This window comes from Acanthochromis polyacanthus, chromosome 20, assembly GCF_021347895.1.
Source record: "Acanthochromis polyacanthus isolate Apoly-LR-REF ecotype Palm Island chromosome 20, KAUST_Apoly_ChrSc, whole genome shotgun sequence".
NCBI lineage: Eukaryota > Metazoa > Chordata > Actinopteri > Pomacentridae > Acanthochromis > Acanthochromis polyacanthus.
In genome coordinates, this window is record NC_067132.1 from 16,383,097 (window position 1) to 16,408,959 (window position 25,863).

A 25,863-nucleotide genomic window follows, 5' to 3' on the forward strand; every position below is an offset into this window, starting at 1 on the left:
GGATTTGTAAAGAGGCATTGCTGAAATTCACACAAAGCAAAACTACTGACGTACCAGCAAAAGCAAAATATATTTTAGGTATCAAAAAAAACTAGAGCAGGTGTTCATGTTTTGCTATTATGTTGTATATAACATTGATACTTGAATTAATGCATTAATTTGACAAGGTTTTGGCACTTTTGCATTGTGCTGTGTACTTTAATCTGCAACAGTTTGATTAGATTACATTATAGATAATATCTGTAAATATGTCATTTGTGTTGAGCAACTGTTGCTGCTAAATATAAAAACTACAAAGGTTCCTGTGAAATGCAGTGACGCACAGGTACAAATGAAAGAAAATGGAAATATCCAAGTGCTGGTAATGAAACGTTTCTAGTTAATCTGAGGTAGTACTGCATGTTTGTTTCAGTTTTAAGACGTGACATTATCTGGTTACTTAGCACAACCAACTACTATCTAAGAATTCCACTGTATTTGCAGTTTTTTCAGTATTTCTCAGAAATGAGGACAATTGGTTATGGACAACTTGAGTAAAAGCACATTATCAGTAATATTACTGTATGGCCGCTTTTACATTTTCAGACTGATTGTCTTGGGTGAGTGTTGCCATTTCCTGTTTTCCAAAAGATTTCAATTAACTGAATATTTTATAGTAGGATTATAGTATTTCTTCTAATTGATGCTTGTTTGTGGTTCACAGTCTCACCTCCTATAATGAGAGCACAGCTCCCAAAGCCTAGAGCCCAGATTAGCCAGTGGATAAAAGTGGAAAGACTGAGAGATCATTCCAGGCTGAAGCAGCAGGGGTGAGTCTTAAATTCTCCTAAAATGACAAATTGTTTTACCACAGCAAGGAAATGATCTTTGATCCATAGTCCATAGCCTCTGTATTCCAGTTTCCAGCCCACCTAGACCCACAGAGCCAGCTGATTTACATCAACAGTCCAGCAGCCGTCAGCCTCCTGCTGTTTCCCCTGCTGAGGCCACTATCTCTTTATCTGCTGCCCACGCATGCCTGCACTCCCTCACCATCCTTCCTCCTCGACTCCATAATCATTCCCTAAAGGTGGGAGGAGGGGACACCACTTTAAACAGGGACACATCCCCCTTCCCCCAAACAGTCCTGGGTGTGACTACCTGCTATACATGAATTTGGTACTTAATTGTGTTTAAACTGTCTCCATCAGTGACCAGCAACATTCTGTGTGAGGCAACAGAATGTCATTTTAGCAGCTTCCCTACTTAATTTACTAACTGTGTGTATACATTTGAGTGAGTAACATCAGCATTTATGAACAACTTCAGCAATAACAACATGATCTAAACACTATCTTAACTGATTGTTCCTCTTGTTACACATTCAAAAGAATGTTAACGAAGTGTTCTTTGAAAAACTGCTTCTAGTTCCATTGTAACAATCTGCATATGTTGATATGTTGCCTCTCACATCACTCTATTGCCTATAAGTTTGTAATTTGTTGGACTGGATAGGACGCCAAATTAATTCTCTTTCTTGGGATCAAGAAGGTTGTCTAAATCTTAAATCTGACGACAAAAAAAGGTGACTATTTTATTAGTAGAAATGAGGTTTAATTGTGTGTCTTGTTAAAAATAACAAAAAAATAAACACATCATGATGATGAGGTATCGAATAAGTGATTTTCCAGTAAAAACAGATTAGCAGCTGCTTCACATAATTGGCTTTAATTTGAGATGTTTAGAAGGGAATTCATATGAAGAACTTAAACTAGAGAGAACTTTGCGATGGGGTCAGAACAGCTGTGCTGTCCGTCAACTCCTGACATTCCAACCCATTACTATATTAAGAGACAATTTAGTGTTTAACAGTCAGAAACACCCACGTTTAAACTCTGGCTTCATTTTGATCCCAACTACACACCTATAGAGTTTCGTTTCTGCTTCCTGCACATTTGTAACACTGTTGTGGTGACAAAATCTCTCCAAGGACAGATAAATATAAAAGCTTCCAAAAGTATTCAAAACTGCCTTTGCGGTAGTTTCTAACAGTAGGTGTCACTGATTGCTCATGTCAGAACGTCAAAATGATGACGGCGTCACTGCTGGTGTGATCTTGCTGCAAGATGTTCTCTGGTCAGTTTGTTTTTCACATAATTAGCCTTAGCCTGAGCTATTAGTATTCAGAGTCATGGCTTGTTGATATGAGCACAGCCTGTTACTGTTAGGATGATTCATATGTCTCATTCATGTATGTAACACGTGTAAAATGTCTGGACACAGATACTGCAAAACAGGATTACTAGAAGTGCTGACTATGATTGCAGCTCCTGGGATGAGAAACTATTATCACCAATAAGTTGAGGAAGTGCCATTTCCCACAGTATTCTGATGAAGCTGTTTCTACCACTGTTTTCCGTGTTCATTTTAAAGACTACATCTGAAAAAGAGCCTCACTCCGACTTTTCCATCTCTTAACTCTGCCTGCTTTCCTGTGATTCCCTCACCTGCTTCCCTCTTTCACCCCAGCCTTACTGTTCACTCCTTCTCCCTTCCTCATTTCTTTTCACACTCCTTCTTGTGCCATTCGATAGTCAAAGACGCTGCCCCTCTCAGGGAATGTCTCATTCAAGCGCCTCCTCTTGGTCTGAGCTCTGCTGTTATGTTCCTCCTCTCTTCCATATCCACCTCCTCCAGGAGTGTAGAGGCAGAACATGTCCTGTAGGGGGAGACACACCAACAAAGCATGGATTTAGACTAGCTGAGTTTATAGCAATTATCAGTGCTAAATTTTCTTATTTTTGATATGGATGTCGGATTTAGAATGTCAAAGAAAATGACCTTTAAGAAAATGAAGAAGAAAAGGATAGTTCAAATGAGTGCCACATTTAACAAGCCATAGGACATACATGTTAGTAACTGTAGAGTAATCACAGGGTGTAATATTTGAAGTCACGGGTCATTTTTGGAGTTTGATTTAATGACAGGATCTTTTTTTACAGAATCTATGATTTTTAGTAATTCTAAACAACAGAAGATTTTTCATACAACAAAACAAAATTCAGTTTATCTGACTGGAATGTGTGCCTTTAAAGGCATACTATAATAGTGATAGTAAATCACACAGGATTCCAATCACAATCATACATTTTCATTTTTAAATAGTGTCCAGACAAGTATTTTAACACCGTTTCAAAAGTAATCTCATGTACACTAGTAATACAGATGCTAGTGTAAACATCAATCAAGGGATGGGTTACTTGGTGATAGAGAGTATTATGGTGGAAGAGCAGTTTTAATTGCCTGTTGGTAGTCCAAATAATCATGTTAGGAGGATGGTGAATCAGGCCAGATTTATACTTTCCGCATATGAAAGGGCCAAGTTGAAGTAAATTTTGTCATCTGCCCAAGTGTGCACACGGCTACAAAGGCAGCAGTGCATATGTTCAGCAGTAGTGTGAATGCACAGAGTATGTTGATACTGATCTCCTGTGAATTTATGTCCTACACATGAACTAAAAATTAGTAAACAACTATACATGTGCAGTGTCCATAGCTGTCCATGTGAGCATCAGAAACAAACAACAACGAAGGCTTAAAGGAACCAATGTGGTGACAGTAAAGCCCTTGTCATTCCAAAAGACTCAGTTTCTGTCCTTACATAATACGGTCAGAACTATTTCCAAAAGCCTCCATCTTATGGTTCTGAAAATTACAGACTAATGGGGACTAATGCTAGGTGTAAACAGAGTAATGCGTTAGTGTAGATATAACCACAGTCTTACCCCAGGCTGAAGGCTCACGCTGGTTTTAGCTCCCAGGTTGAGCACTCGTCCGTCTGCTCTGTGGAGAAGATTCAGTCCTGCTGCACCATCCTCACCCCCTGAGAGGGCAGGACACAGTTAAAGAAAGAGACCGCTAGTGACAAAGCAAACTGCTATCCTGGCAAAACACAACAAAAAAATGACTTCTGAAGGCGTGGTTCAGAGGGTGAGTGGTTACCCTGGAGACCGTAGGGGCGGGTGGATCGCCTCTCTGTCAGGACAGACAGAACAACCTTGTTCCTGAACAGGAGTTTACGGATCACACCATTTCCGCCACAGTGTTTCCCTGCTCCTCCTGAGCCGGGCCGCAGAGAGAACTGCTCTAAAATCACTGGATACCTGAACACCAGCAGCAACACACAGATCAAAAACATTATTACTGCATCACATTTTTGATTTTTTTTCAACTGAAATTTGGACTCTTTTCTCACCGCTTCTCCAGAATCTCGGGGTCAGTGATGCGGGTGTTGGTCATGTGACTGTGGACGCCACTGCGCCCGTTCCAGCCTGGCCCCGCCCCCGCTCCCCCAGCAACGGTCTCATAATAACCAACCCTCTCACTTCCGAATGAAATGTTGTTCATGCAGCCCTGAAGGAAGACGGAGGGTGAGTAAGCAGACGACAAAAATAAAATCATGTCCATGCACACACAGGGGCTTGGGAAGTTTAAACACTTGATGCTTTGTCAGACAAATTAAAAATTAAGTCCCAAAACATAAAGTACTCTTTGAAAAAAATCTGTCAAAGAATAAAAAACATACTTCTTACCTGTGAGGCAGCGCACACCTCAAACGCCCTAAAAATGACATCAACCACTCTCTGGGATGTGAGCACATTCCCTCCAACAACAGCTGCATTCTGGGAAGGCTGCAGGATGGAACCAGGAGGGATGATGACTTTAATCGGTGCAAGACAACCCTGAATATGAGAAAAAGGAAACAGACGAATAACAAAAACTATATTTTTCTGTGCAGATTATAAAATATATTTCTGATTTGGACTATGACTGTCCAAAAGCAGCATGATTTCCTGCCAAGAACACACACACAAGCAAACCTTACAGTCATTTAAAGTCACAAAGGAGCTCCTCGGATTAAACTTTTTTACCTGGTTTAGAGGAATGTCCTGTCCTACCATGCAGCGCAGGCAGTAAATGAGAGCAGAGAGTGTGATGGCCCGTGGAGCATTGCAGTTCCCCCACACCTCTGTTCCTGTTCCCGTGAAGTCAAACACCGCACTGCCCTGCAATGATGGAAGTTGTAAATTTAATGGCATGTACACTCTAACAATCAGACTTCTTGTTAAAGCATATCTGCAGTGATTTATGTCCGTTGCTTTCTATTCAGATACAATGTTTACCTCTTCTTTATTAATCTGGACCCGAAGTCTGATCGCCGTCCCGTCATCCATGAAATCCTCCGACTCCACCTCCAAGGAGCCGGTTTGTTGCCGTCGCGCAAAATCTCTCAACATGTCCCTCACTGCCAGCTCTGCATTACTCTGAAACACAAATACGCTCAGATCACACAGAGCTGGTGCTTTGGCCACAGCAGTATTACTTACTATTACCAGTTTTCAGAAATGGCCCATTTTGTCTGGCTACCTGGATGTAGCCCATGTAGGCCTGAACCACAGCCAGACCGTAGCTGTCAATCAGCTCTGCCACCAGCTGGCTGCCTCTCTGATTGGCTGCCACCTGAGCCCGCAGGTCTGACAGGTTGTCATGGAGATTACGAGTCCCAGAGCAGTCTGGGTACTGGGCCGGAGCCATCAGAGCTTCAGTTACAGCTGATATGGAGAGAAGGGGAAGAGACAAGAGAGGAATCCAATAGTTAAAAAGAGAAAAGACAAACAAAGAAAGTCAAAATTTTGCTTCCTTTTGAGACAATTTCGAAAACTGAACTTGTTGATGTGTTCAAGGACAGTTTGACATTTTCGGTGTCAGTTTCTAATAGAGATAGTCAAATCCATTTTACAGCATTCACGCAACCAGAAAAACGGACTTAAGTCAACAAAAAGAACTATCATTTATCTTGACAAGAGTCAGCTCTGAATTTTCACCCCTCCCTGCTTTTATCAGTCTCTCACATTCAGGATGCATTCCAATTGATATTGGATGATAAAGATCTAACAATGTCCCAATACACAGTGTGTATCAGTGCAATATGCCAAAAGTACCAGGATGTCCGACAACAGCCAGATGGAATTTGTAGTATGCAAGCCAACATGCTTTTCTGACCATTCTGACCCACAATCCTCTCTGAGCTAGGTCACAGTGTCTCATCAAGTGTAAACAATCTTGAGCCACTGACATCCCTCAGAGAGATGAAAGCTTGTTTTGCAGTAAAGTATGCAACGGTCAAAGTTTAAGGCACAATATCATGAAAAAGTATGTTCCAACTGTCTGCATACTGCATGAGGTCGTGGTAAACACCAAGAGTACAAAGAAAAAGTATGCAATTTAGATGGCAGCCCAAGTTTTGGTTCATCTCCTTCTCTTACCTTCTTCCTGGAAGACCCCCCCAGTGACGAGCTTAAAGGAAGTGAAGACAGCTCCCTCCTGCTGAAGGGAGGTAGAGTGGGGGGGCATGGAGCCTGGAGTGATGCCTCCAATGTCGGCATGGTGCCCCCTGCTGGCCACAAAGAACACAGGCCCGCTCACTCCTTTTCTAAACACCTGTCAAGAGGGAGAAAGAGTTCAGAGAGGAAAGGATTGGAGAGGAAAGGGATGATGTTCAGTTAGGACTATGTAGTGTAATATTTTCTGGAAGTAATATTATAAAAATAAAAGATGTAATAATTATGTCAAATGCTATTAAGACTGAAGAATAGAGTTAAGACATGTATGAACTACAAAATAATGAAGGTTTTGGAAATCCCTCATGTTTTGATGACATTGTGTGCATGTCTGTGGAAGACACACACACAGCTGGAAGATCATAAAGTAAATCACATATTTTTGGTGCAAAGACAGAAATTATATATGGAGTACTCAAAACATAATGGTGTAAACTTCATTTATTATAACTTTTAAAATATATTAGAAACATCACAATATGTAAAAGCATAATATGCCTGAAAATCTGTCACAACATAATAAGGGTAAAATGTGCAGGGAGGCTGAAGCAAAAGTTTGAACATGTCTGGTTATGTTCTCTGTAAAACATGACCTAATGACAACCTAATGTCCTCTGTAAAATGTGACCTAAAGGTGAAATATGATAGCTTGACATCATGATCGAAAATGACCAACTCTCACCGCATAAAGACGATGCACAGCTCGGTATCTCAGGGTCTGTCTAAGTGTGTTAACCACTGCTAAGAACTACTCCTGGATTTTTGTCGACAATAAATCCTGCAGCCTCTGGATGCTGACGTCTCTTGGTGATTTTTTTTTGTGAAAATTTTTAACGTTTGAACATGGTCAAGTCTTGGATTCTGGCCCTTGATTACGGTAGTTATTTTGTTTCCACTTCAAATACTGACCGGTGTGATGACGGTGAGGTCTGGGAGATGGCTGCCTCCAGCACATGGGTGGTTACTCAGAATCACATCCCCTTCCTTCAGCTTGTTCCCCAGTGATCTGATCTGCAGAGAGAAGAGAGATCCATTTTATCACTCCCTGTGAATGGGATTTTGCTTCAGCAACATAGAACACAGATGTAACACGCCTCTCACCTGGTACTGGACAGTCTCTTGCATAGCCCCCAGGTGGACAGGGATGTGGGGCGCGTTGGACACCAGGCCTCCATCTGGTCCAAACACAGCACAGGAGAAGTCCAGACGCTCCTTGATGTTTGTGGAGATGGAGGTTCTTTGGAGAACTCTGCCCATCTGCTCTGTAGTGGAACACGGACAGAACAAATTTGAAGAAGCAAACACTGACTCAACACTCTAACGGCTTATCATCTCTTCTTTCCCCGTGCTGCCATACCTGCTATGCTCATGAAGCGGTGGGAGAAGATGGAGAGCTGCACAGTGTTGAGCTCAGTGCCCAGAGCACAATGAGGGTCCGAGCCTACAGTCATGCAAACGTCGCCCTCTTCTGTTAAACAGGCTTCACAGCAGGGCTCCACCAGGATGGTGCTAATGGAGCAGAGAGAGAAGAAAAAACATACACTATGTCACACATGCATTGAAAGGATAAAAACATTTCCCACACAAATACAAACATCCCTTCAAACTCAATATGTCTGCACATTCATAGAAGGCAAATAGTGAAACAATAGTACTGAATCCAAGAATTCAAAGGCATATTTAACTAATTTAACCCTTTGGGGACTGCAATTTTAAAGGTTCGCCAGTACATACATTTGTATTTTTGTTCATTCTGATGTCATTTCTTGGAATATCTTCAAATACCTAATATCCCTAGAATCCTTACAACTTAATCTAAAATGGTATACATATAAATAAACCAAAAACATTAGGTAAAGGTGTTCAAATTGTGTTATAAATAAGAAAATACATAAATCGGAAATGTTTTTTTTAATTATAATTACTAAATATGCACACAAAACCCATTGATCGAAATGATTTCCACATGTAGAAAAATAAATAAGAAATTTCTGAACACACCAGTAGTGATTTAAACAAAATACCTATTTTAGTTTTTGAGATATGAACATTTTTGTGTAAAAACTGCAGAGGCGTTTTTTTTAGTTTGATCACTACTGCAGAACTTAGGCAACACTGAACATACAAAATTGAACAAAATATTTTTTCAACAATATTGTGTCAACTATATTGGTTCATTCATTCAACATTCATCATTTATTCAACTATATTATATACTCACACACAATCTCTCACTAAATCACACGACTTTCTCTCACCTAATCAAACTACTCTCCCTAAATCACACACTCTACAGTACCCAACTCTCCCTATCACAATTCTAATCAATCAGTCTGTCTATCTATCTAGCTAGCTAGCTAGCTAGCTAGCTATCGAGCTATCTATCTATCTAGAGCTCTCTCACTATACCTCCTGCTCTTTCCAACCTACTCGCCACAAAGGTATTTTGGCGCCACACAGTGGTGGCGCGGAACAATTCCCGGAGTAATCACTCGAGTTTTTTTTTTTTTTTTAACACGTTGTAATGACGTAAATCATGTCACTTGAAAGGCGGAAGTCTGTGCTTTTAGCAGCAAAAAGAATGAGCATTCTAGCTAGTGTGGTTTTTGAGTTATATCAGTTTAAGCAGACCTATGTAGACAGCGCGGGGGGGCGGGGCCGCCCGCGGCCGCCGGCGGGATGTCCGTCCCTTGAGGGTTAATGTCTTAAATTCATTTTTGTTTGAACTGAGCAGCTTCCTGATATTTAAAATTTTTTTATATTCATACATTGAATTAAATTAACCCTCGTGTCGTCCTGCAGGTCAAAATTGACCCGTTTTAAAGTTTGAAAATGTGGAGGAAAAAAACAAAACATTTTCACAGTGAAACTTCTGATGTCCACATTTTCAGCATTTTTGGGAAATCTTTGAACTTTTTTTGATGGAGAAAAAGAAATGTTAAAAATGTTTCTTTAAGAACATTCACATAATCATCATTATCATTTTTATGTGAATGTCCTTAAAGAAAATATTAGAAGTTTTACTGATATATATGTAATCACTTTAGATATTTTTAGGATTTTTTGAGAGGTTTTTACTCAATTTTTGAAAATATTTCCCAGAATTTTCTTCCCAAAATATTTCCCAAAATATTTCCCAAAATTTGAGGGATTTTTTTTTAAATAAAACTTTTAATGGAAACTTTTAAGGAATTATCGCAATTTTCTTCCTGAAGGTTTTGCACATTTTCAGAAATTTGGGGAATTTTTTGCTGAATTTTTGTATTTTTTTCAGACAAGGAAACAACATTTTTTGGTGCCTGTAAATGAAGACAGCAGGAGTGTTAAGAACAGCATATATTATAATCTGAAAAAATAATTAATAAGCAGAGAATGCCTGCCTGTTCTTGTCAATGATGATGGCTGGTCCTTGGATGCTGTAACCACATGGCAGCTCCTCCCATAAGTAGACACTTGTGTCCAGGTAGCCATCCTCAAAGTAACACTTGGTCGTCTACAAAGAGCAGCAGAGTTAAAATGATTGTGTTCAGACCCACAAATTTAATCAGTTTGTTGCTGAAATTCGAAGATCAATGTATAAATGGCAGAACAGATTATTTGAGTGCATTTCTTTGTCACAGTTTAAGATCTATTCACCCTATGTGTATGATATGCACACTTCTGTTTGTGTTCTGTAAGCGACTTCGTTTACCGTGACAGGTTTGGTCTGCTTGTGTCCCATCTTTGTTTTATACACAGACTTGATGCCAGATTTTCCACAACCTCTCACTCTGATGTCATCCACCATGATGGGTCTGTCTGGGATGGTGAATCCAAACTCCTTCAGGTAACTAAAAGAAAGAAAAAGGATTCAACTAAAGCCCCTTTCAGACATGAACTCATTTCCCCAACTTGAACAGCACCTGAGTCAGTGTCAACTTCAGGTCTGAAATCTCACTATGCTGGACCGAGTAATATTTTGTGTCACTTTTAACACAAGTCTGAATTGCATGCTGTTGCATTACCAGACAAGCATGCACAAGCTACTTACTTGTTATTTTCAGCACTAATATTGGTCTATAAATATCCCAGAAAGCACCAAAGACATAATTTGCCGCCAAATTCACAAAACGTCTTTCTTGTTCACTTTGCTCTACAATTTCACACCTACAACAAACTGAAATGTCCATTACTGCAATTAAGACAGAGTCAAAAAGGCCAGATTAAGACTTGCCAATAACAAATGTAATCTGAGTTTTGACTAAATGCTAGCAGGAGCTGAATTTGGTTTGGTGTTTCCAGCTGTTTGTAGGAATCTTTTCTCCAACCTGCAGCATTAAAAAGCAGCAGGATCCATATGATTGTCTCCATAGGGAGAGACTTGCACATTTACACACAGCACAACAACAGTAGCTTCATTAAATATGTATAATTATATATTAACACCTATGTGGAGACAGAATCAGTCGATCTAGCCGCAAGTCAAACCGTGTACTTTTTTCTTTACCTCAAACTGCTGTCATGGACAGAATTTTCTCTGTTGAGGAAATCATAAATAAACTAGACCATAAGCTCTTTGGACAATTTGATAAGCTACTATTAGTGAATATTTTTGTTTCCTAGTGCATTATTATGCATTAAATATTACTTGATGTAATCTGACATACCGTATATGACCAATATCACATGTTGCAGATTTGTTGACATAATGCCATGAGGTACCACCGAAAAACCCAGATAAAGCCAGCAAGGTTACATATCTCATGACTACAAAGGGCTTAAGAGATGGAGTTAGAGGTGTTGAGTGAGAAAGATTAAAAGGAGTACAGGAAATCATGTCTACTGTAAACACAAATGTCAGCTCTAAAGTATACTAAGCTTTTCTCACATGGAAAAAAGACACATTAACCTGATGCTGTGTTTGCTAACGCAGTGTAAACACAAGGAGGCAAAGTGTTGTAGCAATGATTTATGAACTCATGAGTGAAAACATGCAGACAGAAGCTCAGAACATGAACAGAGGGAACACATTAATGAGTAAAGAGAGCAAACCGTTTGGTGAAGGCACTGCGGAAGTCACCAGCTCGACAGGACTGGTTGTTGCTGGGGTATCCGGCAGCAGTGACCATGAGAGCGCAGTCGGTGCCTTCGTAACGCAGGTGGAGGAACACCTCAGTGGTTATCTGACCGCTGAACAAGACATGAAACATAAAGCTTCCTTAGTCTGGTGGCTTATATCAAAGTCAGAGAACATACACTCAACAAAAATAAAAATGCAACACTTTTGTTTTTGCTCCCATTTTTTATGAGATGAACTCAAAGATCCACATACACAATATCACCATTTCTCTCAAATATTGTTCACAAATCTGTCTAAATCTGTGATAGTGAGCACTTCTCCTTTGCTGAGATGATCCATCCCACCTCACAGGTGTGCCATATCAAGATGCTGATTAGACACCATGATTAGTGCACAGGCGGGCAGTTTAAGGCACACCTGTGCACTAATCATGGTGTCTAATCAGCATCTTGATATGCCACACCTGTGAGGTGGGATGGATTATCTCAGCAAAGGAGAAATGCTCACAAAAGTGTTGCGTTTATATTTTTGTTGAGTGTATATTTCTTAAAATGCATGTCTGCGCTGGAAAAAATGGCCCTCTCAAAACAAGGAAAAAATAACTTATTTCAAGGAACTTTTACTTTGAAATAAGTGAAAAAATCTGCCAATAGAACAAGTGTAAAATGGCTTGGTAAAATTTCTTGAAATAAGATATGATATTTAGAATATTAGGAGCTTTAAATTAGCTCGGAAAACTTATTTTAAGCTAAATTTTACCAGGACTGTCAACCTTAGGTGTCTTAAAATAAGCCAGATATGCTAAAAAAAAAGCCCGCTCAAAAATAGATTTTTGCTTTCATGTAACCTCCTAATTTGAGATGTATTAACCCTCCTGTTGTCCTCATTTACAGGCACCAAAAAATATTGTTTCCTTGTCTGAAAAAAATCCAAAAAATCCAAAAAAAATCCCTCAAATTTCTGAAAATTTGCAAAACCTTCAGGAAGAAAATTCCAATAATTCCTGAAAATTTTATTTAAAACAAAGTCTCCCAAATTTGGCAAGAAAATTCTTGTAAATATTTTCAAAAATTGAGTAAAAATCTACAAAAAAATCCTAAAAATATCTAAGGTGATTACATATATATCAGTAAAACTTCTAATATTTTCTTTAAGAACATTCACAAAAAAAAAATCAACCAAAATCCAGCGAAAGTCGCTTTTTTGTGAATGTTCTTAAAGAAACATTTTTTTTAAAACTTTATATACACCAAAAAATGTTCAGAAATGTGTCTATTTTTGTTTTTTTTGCATCATTTGTCTGATTTTTGTCATTTTGTGTCTCATTTTGGTTGTTTTTTTGTCTGAATTTTGTCATTTGCCTCGTGTTTTTGTTGTTTTGTTTTCCAGAAATGTTGAAAATGTGGACATCAGAAGTTTCACTGTGAACATATATTTTTTTTCACATTTTCAAACTTTAACACGGGTCAATTTGACCCTCAGGACAACACGAGGGTTAAACTTATTTCGAGTCTTCTTGTAAAATTCAACTCAAAACAAGATAATTTCAAGATTGTTTGACTGAACAAGACAGAAATGACACTTGTTAAGTGAATTTATCTTAACTCAAGGGGGATGAGACGTTTTGACTAAAAATAAGAAGAATAGACTTGGAAAGATTTTGAGTTTTTGCAGTGTGTGAACAACATTAACAGGCAGCAGATCAACTAGCATGAGCTTATCCCCAACCCCTGCACTGTTTTGTTGGCTCTGACCTGGTGAAGCCACGTGCACAGAGTGTGTCGTGGCAGCGTTTGGAGAGCTGCTCCACCCTCCGGTCGAGCTCGCCGAAAGAGTGCTGCTCGTACTGCAGCGAACACGGCTCCTGCACCTCCTCCACCACATCCGCCAGAGCCAAACCATAGGCTGACAGCACGCCACTGTACCTGCAAAACACACACGAGCACTCGCTTAACACGCTATTTTGTTTTACCTGCAGACTATTTCTCCAACTCTGAATATGTCAACCTTACTTATGTATAAAGACAGTCTTCATCCCCAGGGCTCGGGCAATAGCACAGGCATGCTGGCCACCTGCACCCCCGAAACATGCCAACACATGCTGGGATGTGTCATGACCCTTTGCCTAAAGGATTATAAGATGTAGGAAAAGGAGTGGCAGAGGGATAAAAATGTAGAAATCACACAGATTGAAGATGTACAGTGTTTAAAGCCAAGACTTTAAGACCCAAAATACCTGTGTCAGAGCTCTGATTGGCCGACACATGGCCTCATTGGCAACACGAATAAATCCCATAGCAACCTCCTCCATGCTCATCACTGATTGGCTGGTTGGCAACATGCTCTTGTGTGAGTGGTTAGCTCCATTAGAGGCAGCCTTAAAAAAACATTTAAAAAAAGTTAGTCTTGCCAACAAAATTGATCAAGGAGAATTGAAATGTAAATAATATTTTGGTAAATGTTGATGCCTGTGATTGGTTAGAAGACAGGAAGAGGTTGATCTCCTCAGTGAGACGACGGAAATGTTTCGTCGTCTCCTCCGAGGACAAGGGTTCGTTCTCTCCAGGCCCGAAGATCTTTGGAAAAAAGGAAGGGAGGAGGCGACCCAGGGCTAAGTTAGCATCAGTTACAGTCAGAGGGCCACCTGGGAAAATCCAACAAAAAATGAGATATTATCATTTTCAAAACAATGTTGGTTTAAGTAGTTTAGGATACTGTAGCATGAGATGCTTCACTTGGTCTTTCAGTCTTGTATTTTAACATATTTTAAGCCACTCTTTCAGGATCGTAAAGTAAAACTGTGAAAACCAATGGAAGATCATGTTTATACAAAACAAAGCCAACCACCACCCACCTCTCAAGCTGGGAATATCAATAAAGACAGACTCAAGTTTCTTTACGTTAGCACATATATTACAACTCCAGCTGAGAACTATGAGGCAAAGTTGAGTTATGTCATCTGAAAGTTGGACTTGTGCCCATTTCTACCCTTCATGAACACAAATCGGATTATTAATCTAGAGCAGAGGGGACAGAACAGGAGAATGCACTAATCCCAGCTCCATGTCTGTGGATTTCTAACAGCAGAGAGGTTGAACATACAGTAGAATGATGGAAAGGAGTGAATGAAGTCAATGTGAGTGAAAATCTACAGTTAATTATCTACCAAGCTATTGACTATATAGTATACAGTTTGAGAAGCTAGTAAAGGTTAAAAATGAATGACAGAGAACAGCTGAAAATGGTGTCTGAAATACCTTTTCTGTAACAGGCAGGTCCTGGATGTGCACCTGCAGACTCTGGTCCAACTACAAACATTCCTGATCTGGTAGGGAGGGAAAGAAGGAAGAGAAAAATTGAGAAAGAAGAGACGTCATGGTAGAAAAATTATCAATCAATCAAGTAAATAACGAAAGCTAGACTCAAACAGCTAGATTACAAAAAGTGGAAAGAGCTGTTTGTCTAAATACATGATGCATGAACTGTCAGTAACATAAAAAGTTGAGGACAGACTACAATTATCACAAGCTACTGATTTGCAAGGCATGCCAATACTTGTCATTTTTTTTTACAGTTCAGGCGTCATAAGTGACTCATTCAGTGAATGATAAACTGGAAACAAGGTGTTTTCATAAATTATACAGTCACCTTCTGCTGTGAGAAAATAAAAAGACTTATTCCAATAGCGAGATGCACCACTTGTGCAAACTCACCTGAAAAACAGTCGGGATCCTCCACCTGCAGCCACGGTGTTGATGTCCAGCTGAGGTGCTTGCAGGGTGACTCCTGCTGTGGTAGCTTCAAACACATGTTCATACTGGCCTGCATATCGACTCACATCAGTGGAAGTTCCTAGTAGGGAGTAAAGACAATACAGAGGGAGTTAGCAGGATTAGAAGCATGAAAAAGCTGGAAATGAAAGACTCACAGAAAAATGAGCTTTTGCATTCAGAGGATGAACAAGAAGAACAACAAAACAATATCAGGAAGCTGCTCAGTTCCAAGAACTGATCACACTATCACCCCTCCCATCCCTCATACGCTCACCTCCCATATCAAAGCCGATCACAGGTTTTTTCTCCATCTGGCTGTAAGAGGTGATGGCGTATCCCACCACACCTCCCGCTGGACCGGATAGAATGGCCCGAGAACCACAGAACTGCTCCATGGGAGTCAGACCTCCATCAGACTGCATGAACAACACGTCCACTTCCTGAGGACCAATGAACATAAAAGGTTGAGGTGATCAGCCTGATTTTAAAGTCAAAATTTGAGTCCTGGAGGTCGAGGAACATTGTTCTTCTGTTCCAAATTCTCATTAATTTCACTTTTTCAAGTTATGTTGGAATGTAATGGTTTTAGTCATCTTGTAGTGGGACTGAAAATCTAATAGTCCAAATACTTCTTAAAAACTGGCTACAGAGTAACTGGAACATCTGGAAAATCCCAATCAGTTGAGCAGGACAGAAGGCATGCATGACTGAATTATAACCTCCACTTGGTCGGAGAAAATGTGGTATTTTACTTAAGCAATTTGTAAAGAAAACACACACACACACACAGATAAGAGACACACCTTTAGGCCACCCTTGAAGCCAGACGTAAAGCCTTTTAAATACTGACGAATTTTGGGTGTGAGATAGGCGTCGGCGCAAACCGTGTAGCCTCGAGGGACAGCCCGCACCATCGGCATGACCTCACTGGAAAGAGACACCTGGGTGAAGCCCAGACGGAGCGCCAAAGAGCCCACTGCTCTCTCATGATCCGACCATCTGAACGAGACATAAAGAGAGAGAGTCAAATATTAGACTCTTACGTAACTGCACCACTCCTCTACAGTATGCTGTGTTTGTTTTATCACTTCAAAGCCCACAAAACAACCATTTTCCTAATGGAAAGGAAAGCATGTCAGGGCTTTGAGTGCGAGACATGTGACAGGAAGCAGAAAAATGTTAACTGCCAGCTCCTTGAAAGCATCTTTTCAACTCTTTGATTGTTCTCATTTTTAGAAACGAGAGGCAGACAGACTCTTCAAGTGTGAGTAGAGTTCAAAAAAATGGGAGTAAACAGAAAGTGAATGGGGGAGGCTGGGAAGAACATGAACTTCCACCTAGTAAACCACGTGGGTCACATACACAATAGAAACAGGCTATTGGACACCTCTCACCACTGACAGTGTACATACCAGTACTCCCACAGAGACAGGGAGAGACTGAGAGAAGGAACTGTATAACTAAGTATAGGATGACGACTAAATAGTGAGTTAGAGGTTAAAGAAGTGAGAAGAAGTAGGAGAGATTGCCTGGGAAAGAAAGTCAGATATTGAGATAAAGAGAAGACGAGATCAGATTAGGACTTTGAGCAAACATGAAACAATCTGTACTACTGACGTGTATGAATGCAGCAGAAGGACGGCCAGGCTGGTGATACCGCGTGACAAAACTCCTCTCAGGTCTTTTTCCACTTGCTCCAGCTCCAACTCCTTCCACACTTCCAAAGAATCCCCCGTACTGCCTGAGAAACGCCAGAACACACAGAGATTATCAGGATTATCTACTATTATGTTAGGCATTCAGGATATGCTCTCATCCAGAGCTGCTTACCTTGTATATGCCAGGAGAGTTAACATTCCTGCATTTACAACCAAAAACTACAGTACATTGCATTTGCTGCACTCCTGTCACCTCTCATAAATTACTGGTGTGTGAAGCGGAGAAGTGTGAGAAAGAGCTGGAGAGGTAAATTCAAGTGAGAGGAAAAGTTTGAAAAGATGAGCTTTCAGTGCACAAAAGTAATGGAAATAGTATTTTTGGCTTAATGAACAACATATTCAAACTGAGACGTGTTAAATGTTCTGAATGTGGGGGAAGTTCTGAAATGCTCAAGTCCAGGTGTTTATAAATAAAGTAAAATGAATTAATTATAAGTGCCACATGCACATTTAAAGAGGCTACCTTCCTAAACAAAGGATCAGAGTATGCCTGAGGGCTAGAAATATAGGTTGAACTGACACTTAGAATTAAATTTGTGCTTTGCTTTATCTAAATAAAGACATTTTCACCATTAATTGATGCAAAAAAGTCACAAATTCATACATAAAAATCCACTAAAATGCAGAAATTTGCTGTTTGACACCCAAGCCCAAGCTTAATTTTCAAATGAATCCTACGCCTTTTTCAACCAACTCAAATGAACTGAATTACTAGTTTGAACAAAATTACACAACTATCTGTGAGACAAACTATACAGACTTATATTCTACAGCAACCATATGAAGCTGCTGGCACATAGCGGTGCTTTTAGCTAAATGCTAACAGCTAGCATGGTGTACAATGTTTGCATGCTCACCATCTTTGTTTAGCATCTTAGAAAATGCTAATTAACTAATGTTGGAACGCTTCAATGCCAGCACAAATTTGATCTGAGACCTATTTAATTTTAATTAATTTAGCACGTATTTAGCAGTAACTAAAACTTTACTTAACGAAGGCAGAGTTGAGTAATCAGCAAAATGTTGAAAATTATTTTACTTCGCAATATTTTAGCACACAAAGCAGTGGAGTATTTAACTGACAGACTGAAATAGCCTTTAGCCACACTGCTAGCATGGCGTTACAGAAAACTGCTATGATTCTTTGAACTTGAAAAAATAAGGAACTTGCACAGTAACTCTCTCTCTTTTAAGATTTTTAGATAATATCAGAAATTTTTCGCACACTGGCTACTTTTTACATCACATATTGCAAATATTTTATTACCCTGTTTTAAGTACATTTTAGCGCTTTGTTGACGAGATTTTGTGCATAAAAACTGATATATTCAGTGTTACATACTGTAACAAAAGATCAATAAAGTGTTTATCTAATCTATGTACAATTGTCACAGCTTATTTAAAGTATGACAGTGAACACAAAACGCTGCTTCCCATCAGCTACATAAATCTACGTTCCATACGTTGACAAAGGAGCCTCCATAGACTGACACTCCACTCATCATAAGGTCTCTATTTTTGACCCTCCTTATGTAACACACACATGTACTGAGCTGGAAGCAACAGTCAGCTTTCACCTGAAAATATATAATCACTTTGCCTCTCTGGAAATGAGTAAACATGTAAGTAAGTAATATGAACAGATAATTAACACAAAAACAAATGGTAACCCATGAGTTTACAGCTAAGTTTACTATCACAATGTCTAAAAGAGTCACAAGATAAAGAAACTGGCCAAGTTTGTGTCTCATTTAAGATCACTACACTTGAGTTTCACACCTGTGACGATACGTTTGGGATCTTTCTTGGGAAGCTTGCAGCTATCTTGCTGGAGGACGACTCGCTCATCCACCTCTATTACCTCCTCATACAGCACATCGGGCATCGCAACCTCCTGTTAAACACACACACCCACACACAAGTTACGTGAATTCAGCGTAGGTGGACTAACAAGACAGACTGCTAACCAATAACACGTGTCCAAGATGAAGATAAGAACGAACACAGCCTGCATGCTGGAGTTTGGGTCAACTTATGTCAACATGGGTGTAACTGAGCTAGCAGTCATGTAAACATCCATGTCATCTGGATTCTACTGCTCTCGCTGAGTACAATTTATTATGTATATGTTTTACAGATTTTTATGGTGTGTTCTGCTGGCCATGATGGTTAAAAATCAATAATTACACAACTTTAAGGGTTCAAATCTTGTGAAAGCTCATTGCGGCTATATTATGTGAATCTACACTTCATGCCGCTCTCAGCTTCACAGACTTGGTACAATTTGTCTCGGGGAAAATTCCGGGATTTGCCCCCGTCTCTGTACCACAAGGCACTAACTAAACCTTGTCTTGCAGAGACACACACCCTGTACCCAAACAACTCAGGAACACCATGTATAGTACAGATCTACTTAAACATCTATAAGTGGGCAAGAGGGTTACATAGACTCCCTGACCACACAGAAGTTAAAGAAGCATGTGTTACCGACCAAATCAAACAGCTTTGGTCTGGCCTGTGTGCCAATGTGCAGCAAGTCCTTGAAGCCCTTTGTGACCATGAGTGCCGTCCTCTCCCCCTCCCTCTCCAGCAGCGCATTGGTGGCCACCGTGGTTCCCATTCTGATCCAGCCAATCAGAGAGGTGTCCACAGGCTGATCGCGGGGAAAAGCCCGCCCTGTTTCCTGTCAACAAAGACACATGTATTCCATAGTGTTCACACAGACTCAGACTTACACACAGTCTTCTTCTCTTTTTATGCTTTTATTGTTACATTATCTCTTTGTCTATCTGCTCATTAAAAATCATGTGTTCTCCACATTGTAAATAACCTACGAATTCATCAGAGCCATATAACGGCAAACTGTTAACTGTAACATACATTCATCTTCCAACACATGACTGTGCACACACACTGGGTCACATTTCTTTACATTTCCTGCCGTTGGGATAACATAAATCCATTTTTATGTCAAACCCAGCAGTCTACAAGTGTGACCTTGAGCCATGTGACCGGGGTCAGACTAAATTCATAGTGTGATGTTAAAACTGTTATGTGCAGCGTTTTAGGATTTAAAAGGTTCGGATTTGGGACTTACAAGTCAAGACAGATATTCTGCAATCCGTAAGTGATTAGAAGAGATTGTAGAAAGGAGTACAATGTGCTCCCTCTGACTGACCTATGTAATAATAGATGTGATATAATTTGATTATTAATAGTAAAGCCTCAGTGAAACAGCGGCATGTTACTGTTGTCGCTTCTGCAGGTGGTGCCAGTTTATAGTGCTATAAATACAGTTTTATGAACAGAGAACAGCTTTATAGGTGATAAATAGGAAAGGAAAGAATTCTGATACACAAATTTGTTTTCAGTGTGTTTGAACTTGCTGTCTAACCTTTGATTTTGGAAGCGATCTTGCATCATTTGAACATTTATTGAAATAAAAGCAAGTTAGAATCGCTACACACATCACACACATCTGAAACGTGAACCCTGCACACTGCTTTTTATAAGATGTCTGAAGGCTGAACCACTGGTTTAATCTTTAACAATGTGTTGCATTTTAAAAACTTGTTAAATGAGCCATTGTGTGAAAGCATCAGCTTGAAGATAAATAATGGAGATAGTGGACTGGAGTGGAGAAAACATTTTCATCTAAAATGTTCTCGAGTGGACATATAAAGTAGCACAACATGGAAATACTCAAGCAAAACTCAAAACTGTACTTAAACACAGGACTTCAGTAAATCCACTTGCCTCCTAACAACATGGATAAGTTTGAAAACTTTTGGCAACCACTCTAATGTTTCACTTATTTGTCTTTCATCTATCCTTGTACGAATTTACCATTTTTAATAGTGTATCAATGTACTGAGCCACCCTTCATATCACCTCCTCCAGGACTCTGCGGATCCCCTCAGTGGGGGCGTCCTTGTAGTTCTGGGGGTCCCGGGACAGAAGCTTCAGGACTCTCTCACGACCGTCGGGCAGCCGTGCAAACACATCTGTGAAGGTGCCGCCTCGGTCGATGGCAAAGTCGAATTTCCGCTTAGTTTCAGCCATGGTGAGGAGAGAGAAATGCTGCTGCTGAGTCTGGGACTAAACTGAGAGAGCAAAACGAGTAAAGAGTCAGATTTTATCTAATCTGTAGCACTGTGCTGATAAGTGAACAGTAGTTGAAAGGGGAAGAGGAGGACTGCGCATTCACAAAACCCTATAGTTCCTGCATGCACTTCACACATACAGTTCCTGCACGGACAAAGCACCACAAAACTCATTCATTTGCACATACTTAGTGATAATGTACATAGTTTTTGCACTTAAAAACATAAAAAATATTGAATTTAAACATGATATGCAGTCTGAACATTGTAGATTTGGACACAACTACTGTGTCTGTCAGCAAAAAAAATGTATATAATATAATAAGTGATTTTAAAATGAAATCAATGTAAAACATTTTTTAAAGCATTCCTATGCAAAAACAAGGAATATTGCATCACAGGAACGCATGCAAAATCCACATGAACCCTGCAGAAGTACAGCCAAACCCGGCCCCATAAAGCTCACCGTGGATTCAATAGTGGTTTCTTTGGCAGGCTGTGCACCTTCAGTGCAATCCAAATGGGCTCTAAACCAAAAAGGCTCCTCCAGCATGGTTCAGCTGCTGTTTTGCATGCAGCGGCTACAACCCGATCGGGGTGTGTGGAGCTGAGTGGAAGTAAAAGCAGATAAACAGCTCGACATCTTCACTCACCTGCCCGATGCTGCTGCTGCTGCTTCAGTGGCACTCAGCTAATCTCTGATAATCCAGTCAGAACCTCCTCCTCTCCCCTCTTTACCAGCCGCCTGTCTCCTTCCAGCACCAAACCACGTCGAAGAGCTGCTTTCTGCGCGCAGCTGCTGCCTGGTGGATTTAAACTCCGCCCTCCCCGCAAGGAGCTGGAGGTCTGAAATTTGAGCAGCTCCGTCTGAGTGAGTTACTGAGTACATGTGCTCAGAGGGTAGGAGTATGGAGTCAAATGGACCAAAAAGACTGATGAAAAATAGTGTTAAACAGCAAAACACTGCACTGTGAAACATCATAAAGGAATTTAGTCAAATCAACTTAGACTTCCTACTTTACTTTATTATTTTAGTTGATTTTTAGTTAATTAAATGTGTAGTTATTTACTTTAAGACCACTTTAGAGGTCAGTAACATTCCTTTTAATTTAAGTTAAAACAGTGAATTGAATGAATGAACTGAGAGTTCATTCAGCTCATTAAATAAAGTTTCTATGAAAGGACCAAAATTTTAGGTGCATGTCCAGGTAATTTTGGTGGAAAGTTCCTTTAAGGTGGATGTGTGAGGACCTTGTAGGTGGAATACTTCCTGAAACCATCCTTTTAGGTCAACATTCAAAGATTTAAGGTGGAATATTCCTTTAAACCAACCTAAATTTCATGTTTTGATCATTATCAAGTGAGAAACCTCAATCCAGACTCCTCATAATGACGTTTGGGATTAATGCTGCTGTTATTTGTTTAGTCCAGACAAAATGACAGAAATCCACAACTGTAATTTTATTTCAAGACTCGGTTATTAAATGTCAAAACAATCCATCTGACTCTAAAAACAGCTTTACAAACTCTAAGATTAAACTCTCCACAAGGATCCAAAATACGTTGGACTTCTACACGGGAGCTTTAATTATTCTTCATCTGCTTCCTGAAAAATTTGGTCAATAAAAAATACAAAAACTAATATTTTCAGCTGAACTAAAGACAGACTTTGTGATTTTTCTGCTCACATGTTGTGTTGTAAACTTACTCTTTCAAATAAATAGCCTCCTAACCCCCTGGAAACCAGCGGTTGTCCTGTTCTCGTGTTGCTCCTCGGCGACACTAGACAGCCAGGTCGTAATGTTTTTTGAACGACACACTATACTATGATGTTTTTACAATGACGGTTTTACTATGAAACCAGTTTGACATGTTCGGGCATTTTATGTGTGAAAACTCAGAGATTTCAGGTATCAGAAGGTGGTTTTCAACTTTCTTTGTTAACTTTCTGCTTCAAATTTAAGCGAAATTTACTTCACTAAGCCAGCCCTCTGGACTTCCAGTAAGTTGTGTTCCTAGTAGCTGTCTAGGTGGCTGCTTGGTGTTATCAGGAACACCTGAGCAGCTCAGTGTCTTCCTGCTTTATGTCTGCAGTCAAACATTTTCTCTGCTTCTTTTCACCGATCCGAGTTTGTCTCCATTGATTTAGTTTGTTCTTTAGGCGTTGGCTTGCAGCTTCCAGCAGTAAAATCCTCTTTAATGTGTTTTTTGGTGAGTTTTAGGGCTTTGTACTGGATAGTTGTCTTGGTAAATGTGGTTCTTTAGTCACAGTTAGCACATGGTGCTAATGTGTGCAGTGATTAGTGGATTTGGTGCAGCTGAGTTGTGTCTTTATCTTGGCTGTAGTGAGTCTTTAGAGGTTTTTAGTCAGACACATTCTGTATTCTTGTTTATGAACCAATGTTTGTTGTCTAGAAGGTAAGAGTTCCTGTCCTGATTCTCTGTTTAAAGAGGTTCTCTGGTAGGCTGCAGGAGACTTTGGCGTTTGGGTTGTGCTAGTTTGGTTTTTGTACGGTTTCATTTGGACGACTATCTTGAGGCCCCTCCATGTGGTTTAGTGAGGTTTTCTGGAACAGTTCTACAAAGCAACCTGCAGCAGAAGAGACTTTGAGAGTTTTTAGGAAGCTCTGGAGACCAGATTTTGGAGCAGCAGAAACATTTGTCAGCAGTTTGAGGTGAGGCTTCGAGTAGAAATGAGAAGGAAACCTTCTTGACCCGTGTGGTGAGGTCCTGTACGAAGAGTTTGAGCAGGTTGTGAAGAGTCTGTAGTTCTTTAGTCTGAAAGCACCAGAAGAGTCGACTCATTAAAGGAGAAAACGGGAGATATTGTTGGTTCTTCTGTCGCTCTGCAGTTTCCAGTTTCCTTGGACTGAATATTAAGTTTGTACACTGCTCAAAAAAATTAAAGGAACACTTTGAAAATACATCATATTTCAATACGGGGGAAAAACAAACTGGATATATACATTGATATGGACTGGTTAATGTGTTCGGAATGAAAAGTGCCACATTGTTTGATGGGAATGAAAATTATCAACCCCCCAGGAGGGCAAAATTCAAGACACCCCAAAATCAAAGTGAAAAACTGATGTGGCAGGCTAGTCCATCTTGCTGAAATTCCTTGGTAGTAACTCAAAATGGTATTCAGTAGTTTGTATGGCCTCTATGTGCTTGTATGCATGACTGACGATGCCGGGACAAGCTCTGAATGAGACGACAGATGGTGTCCTGGGGTATCTCCTCCCAGAACTCGACCAGGGCATTGCTGAGCTCCTGGACAGTCTGAGGAGCAACCTGATGGTGTTGGATGGAACAAAACATAATGTTCCAAATGTATTCTATTGGATTCAGGTCAGGTGAGCATGGGGGCCAGCTAATGGTATCCGTTCCTTCATCCTCCAGGAACTGCATGAGTTCTCTCACCACATAAGACTGGGCATTGTCGTGCACCAGAAGGAATCCAGGACCACTGCACCAATGTAGGGTCTGACAATGGATCCAAGGATTTAATCCTGATACCTAAAGGCAGTCAGAATGCCATTGTCCAGCCTGTAGAGGTCTGTGCGTCCCTCCATGGATATGCCTCCCCACACCATCACTGACCCACCACCAAACCGGTCATGCTGAACAATGTTACAGGCAGCATAACGTTCTCCATGGCTTCTCCAGACCATTCTCATTACATCTCTTTCTGATTGTTTAATCAGAGACATTCACACCAGTGGTCTGCTGGAGGTCATTTTGTAGAGCTATTGCAGTGCTCATCCTGTTCCTCCTTGCACAAAGCAGCAGATACCTGTCCTGCTGATTGGTTGAGGACCTTCGACAGCCCTGTCAAGCTCTCCCAGACTAACTGCCGGTCTCCTGGAATCTCCTCCATGCGCTTGAGAATGTGCTGGGAGACACAGCAAACCTTCTGGCAATGGCACGCATTGATGTGCCATCCTGGAGGAGTTGGACTGTCTGTGGAACCTCTGTAGGGTCCAGGTATCGCCTCATCCTACCAGAAGTGACACTTACCCTAGCCAAATGCAAAACTTGTGAAAAACAGTCAAAAAACATTAGGAAGGAAAAAAATGTCAGTGGCCTTCACCTGTAAACTCATTCCTGTTTTGGGAGTTGTCTCATTGTTACCCCTCTAGTGCACCTGTTGTTAATTTTATGAACACCAATGCAGCTGAAACTGGCTAAAAAGCCCTGGTCTGTATCCAAATCTCAGGACGCTAGAAAGCAAATCTCGTTCCGAAATCGCGCGATTTCGGAACAAGATTTGCTTTCTAGCGTCCTGAGATTTGGATACAGACCACAACAAAGAGCGATTGCCAGGTAATGTGGAGGTTTTCGTTCACTTCTCATCTCTAGTATGTTGTGGGACACTCATTGAGACTATCCGAGGTGGTAAGTGTGGGGAAAAAAGCACGTTAGGGCAGACTTTGACGCGGGGGGTTCAAGTTGCCCCATACTTTTCACTAGCTGAGCTGCTAGCTGAGCTGCTAAGCTGCCTGCCTGCCTAAATACTGGAGCTATGTCGAAAATTCATTTCTCCATCACTCACATGTATGAAATGACATATGAAAACAGACCCCAGGTTGAAAAAAAACGAAGTTCCCCTTTAACTAATCAGTAAATTTCATTTAAACAAATAATTATTGAAACCTTATTTGTTCCCTACCAGTGTTTGATTTTATATTTAATGCATACAACTGACAATTAAAAAAAAACCACTAGTTGTATTATTAGGATTTTTATATTTAATGCAATGAAATTTAATAGTTAAATATTATTGTCCAACTTGAAGGTCTAAAGGCATTTTCACAATCACTCCATGTC

General features: G+C 40.3%; 1 protein-coding gene across 1 annotated transcript; it reads right to left on the minus strand.

Moving 5' to 3' along the window:
- Positions 1-1,571: 1,571 nt before the first annotated feature.
- On the minus strand, positions 1,572-21,858 carry oplah (5-oxoprolinase, ATP-hydrolysing). Its single transcript, XM_022189991.2, has 28 exons — positions 21,687-21,858; positions 20,822-21,033; positions 19,422-19,613; positions 18,710-18,824; positions 16,830-16,953; positions 16,016-16,211; positions 15,487-15,652; positions 15,153-15,291; positions 14,697-14,764; positions 13,908-14,083; positions 13,676-13,816; positions 13,452-13,564; positions 13,194-13,364; positions 11,412-11,549; positions 10,072-10,210; positions 9,761-9,873; positions 7,738-7,889; positions 7,482-7,642; positions 7,290-7,391; positions 6,306-6,480; positions 5,407-5,591; positions 5,163-5,303; positions 4,911-5,045; positions 4,572-4,721; positions 4,235-4,392; positions 3,982-4,142; positions 3,765-3,862; positions 1,572-2,698 (listed from the first exon to the last, which is right to left on the minus strand). Exons 2-28 carry the CDS (start codon positions 20,990-20,992, stop codon positions 2,546-2,548), a joined length of 3,933 nt encoding a protein of 1,310 aa, XP_022045683.2. The 5' UTR covers positions 20,993-21,033; positions 21,687-21,858; the 3' UTR covers positions 1,572-2,545.
- Between the last annotated feature and the right edge of the window lie 4,005 nt (positions 21,859-25,863).

Excerpts from the sequence above, each read along its gene's own strand:
- oplah (XM_022189991.2), bottom strand. The coding sequence starts at position 20,992 with ATGGCTGAAACTAAGCGGAAATTCGACTTTGCCATCGACCGAGGCGGC. Across the intron at positions 7,392-7,481 it reads AAGAGACTGTCCAGTACCAG|ATCAGATCACTGGGGAACAA; the intron begins GTGAGAGGCGTG and ends TTCTCTCTGCAG. Across the intron at positions 5,304-5,406 it reads CCTACATGGGCTACATCCAG|AGTAATGCAGAGCTGGCAGT; the intron begins GTAGCCAGACAA and ends TTTGTGTTTCAG.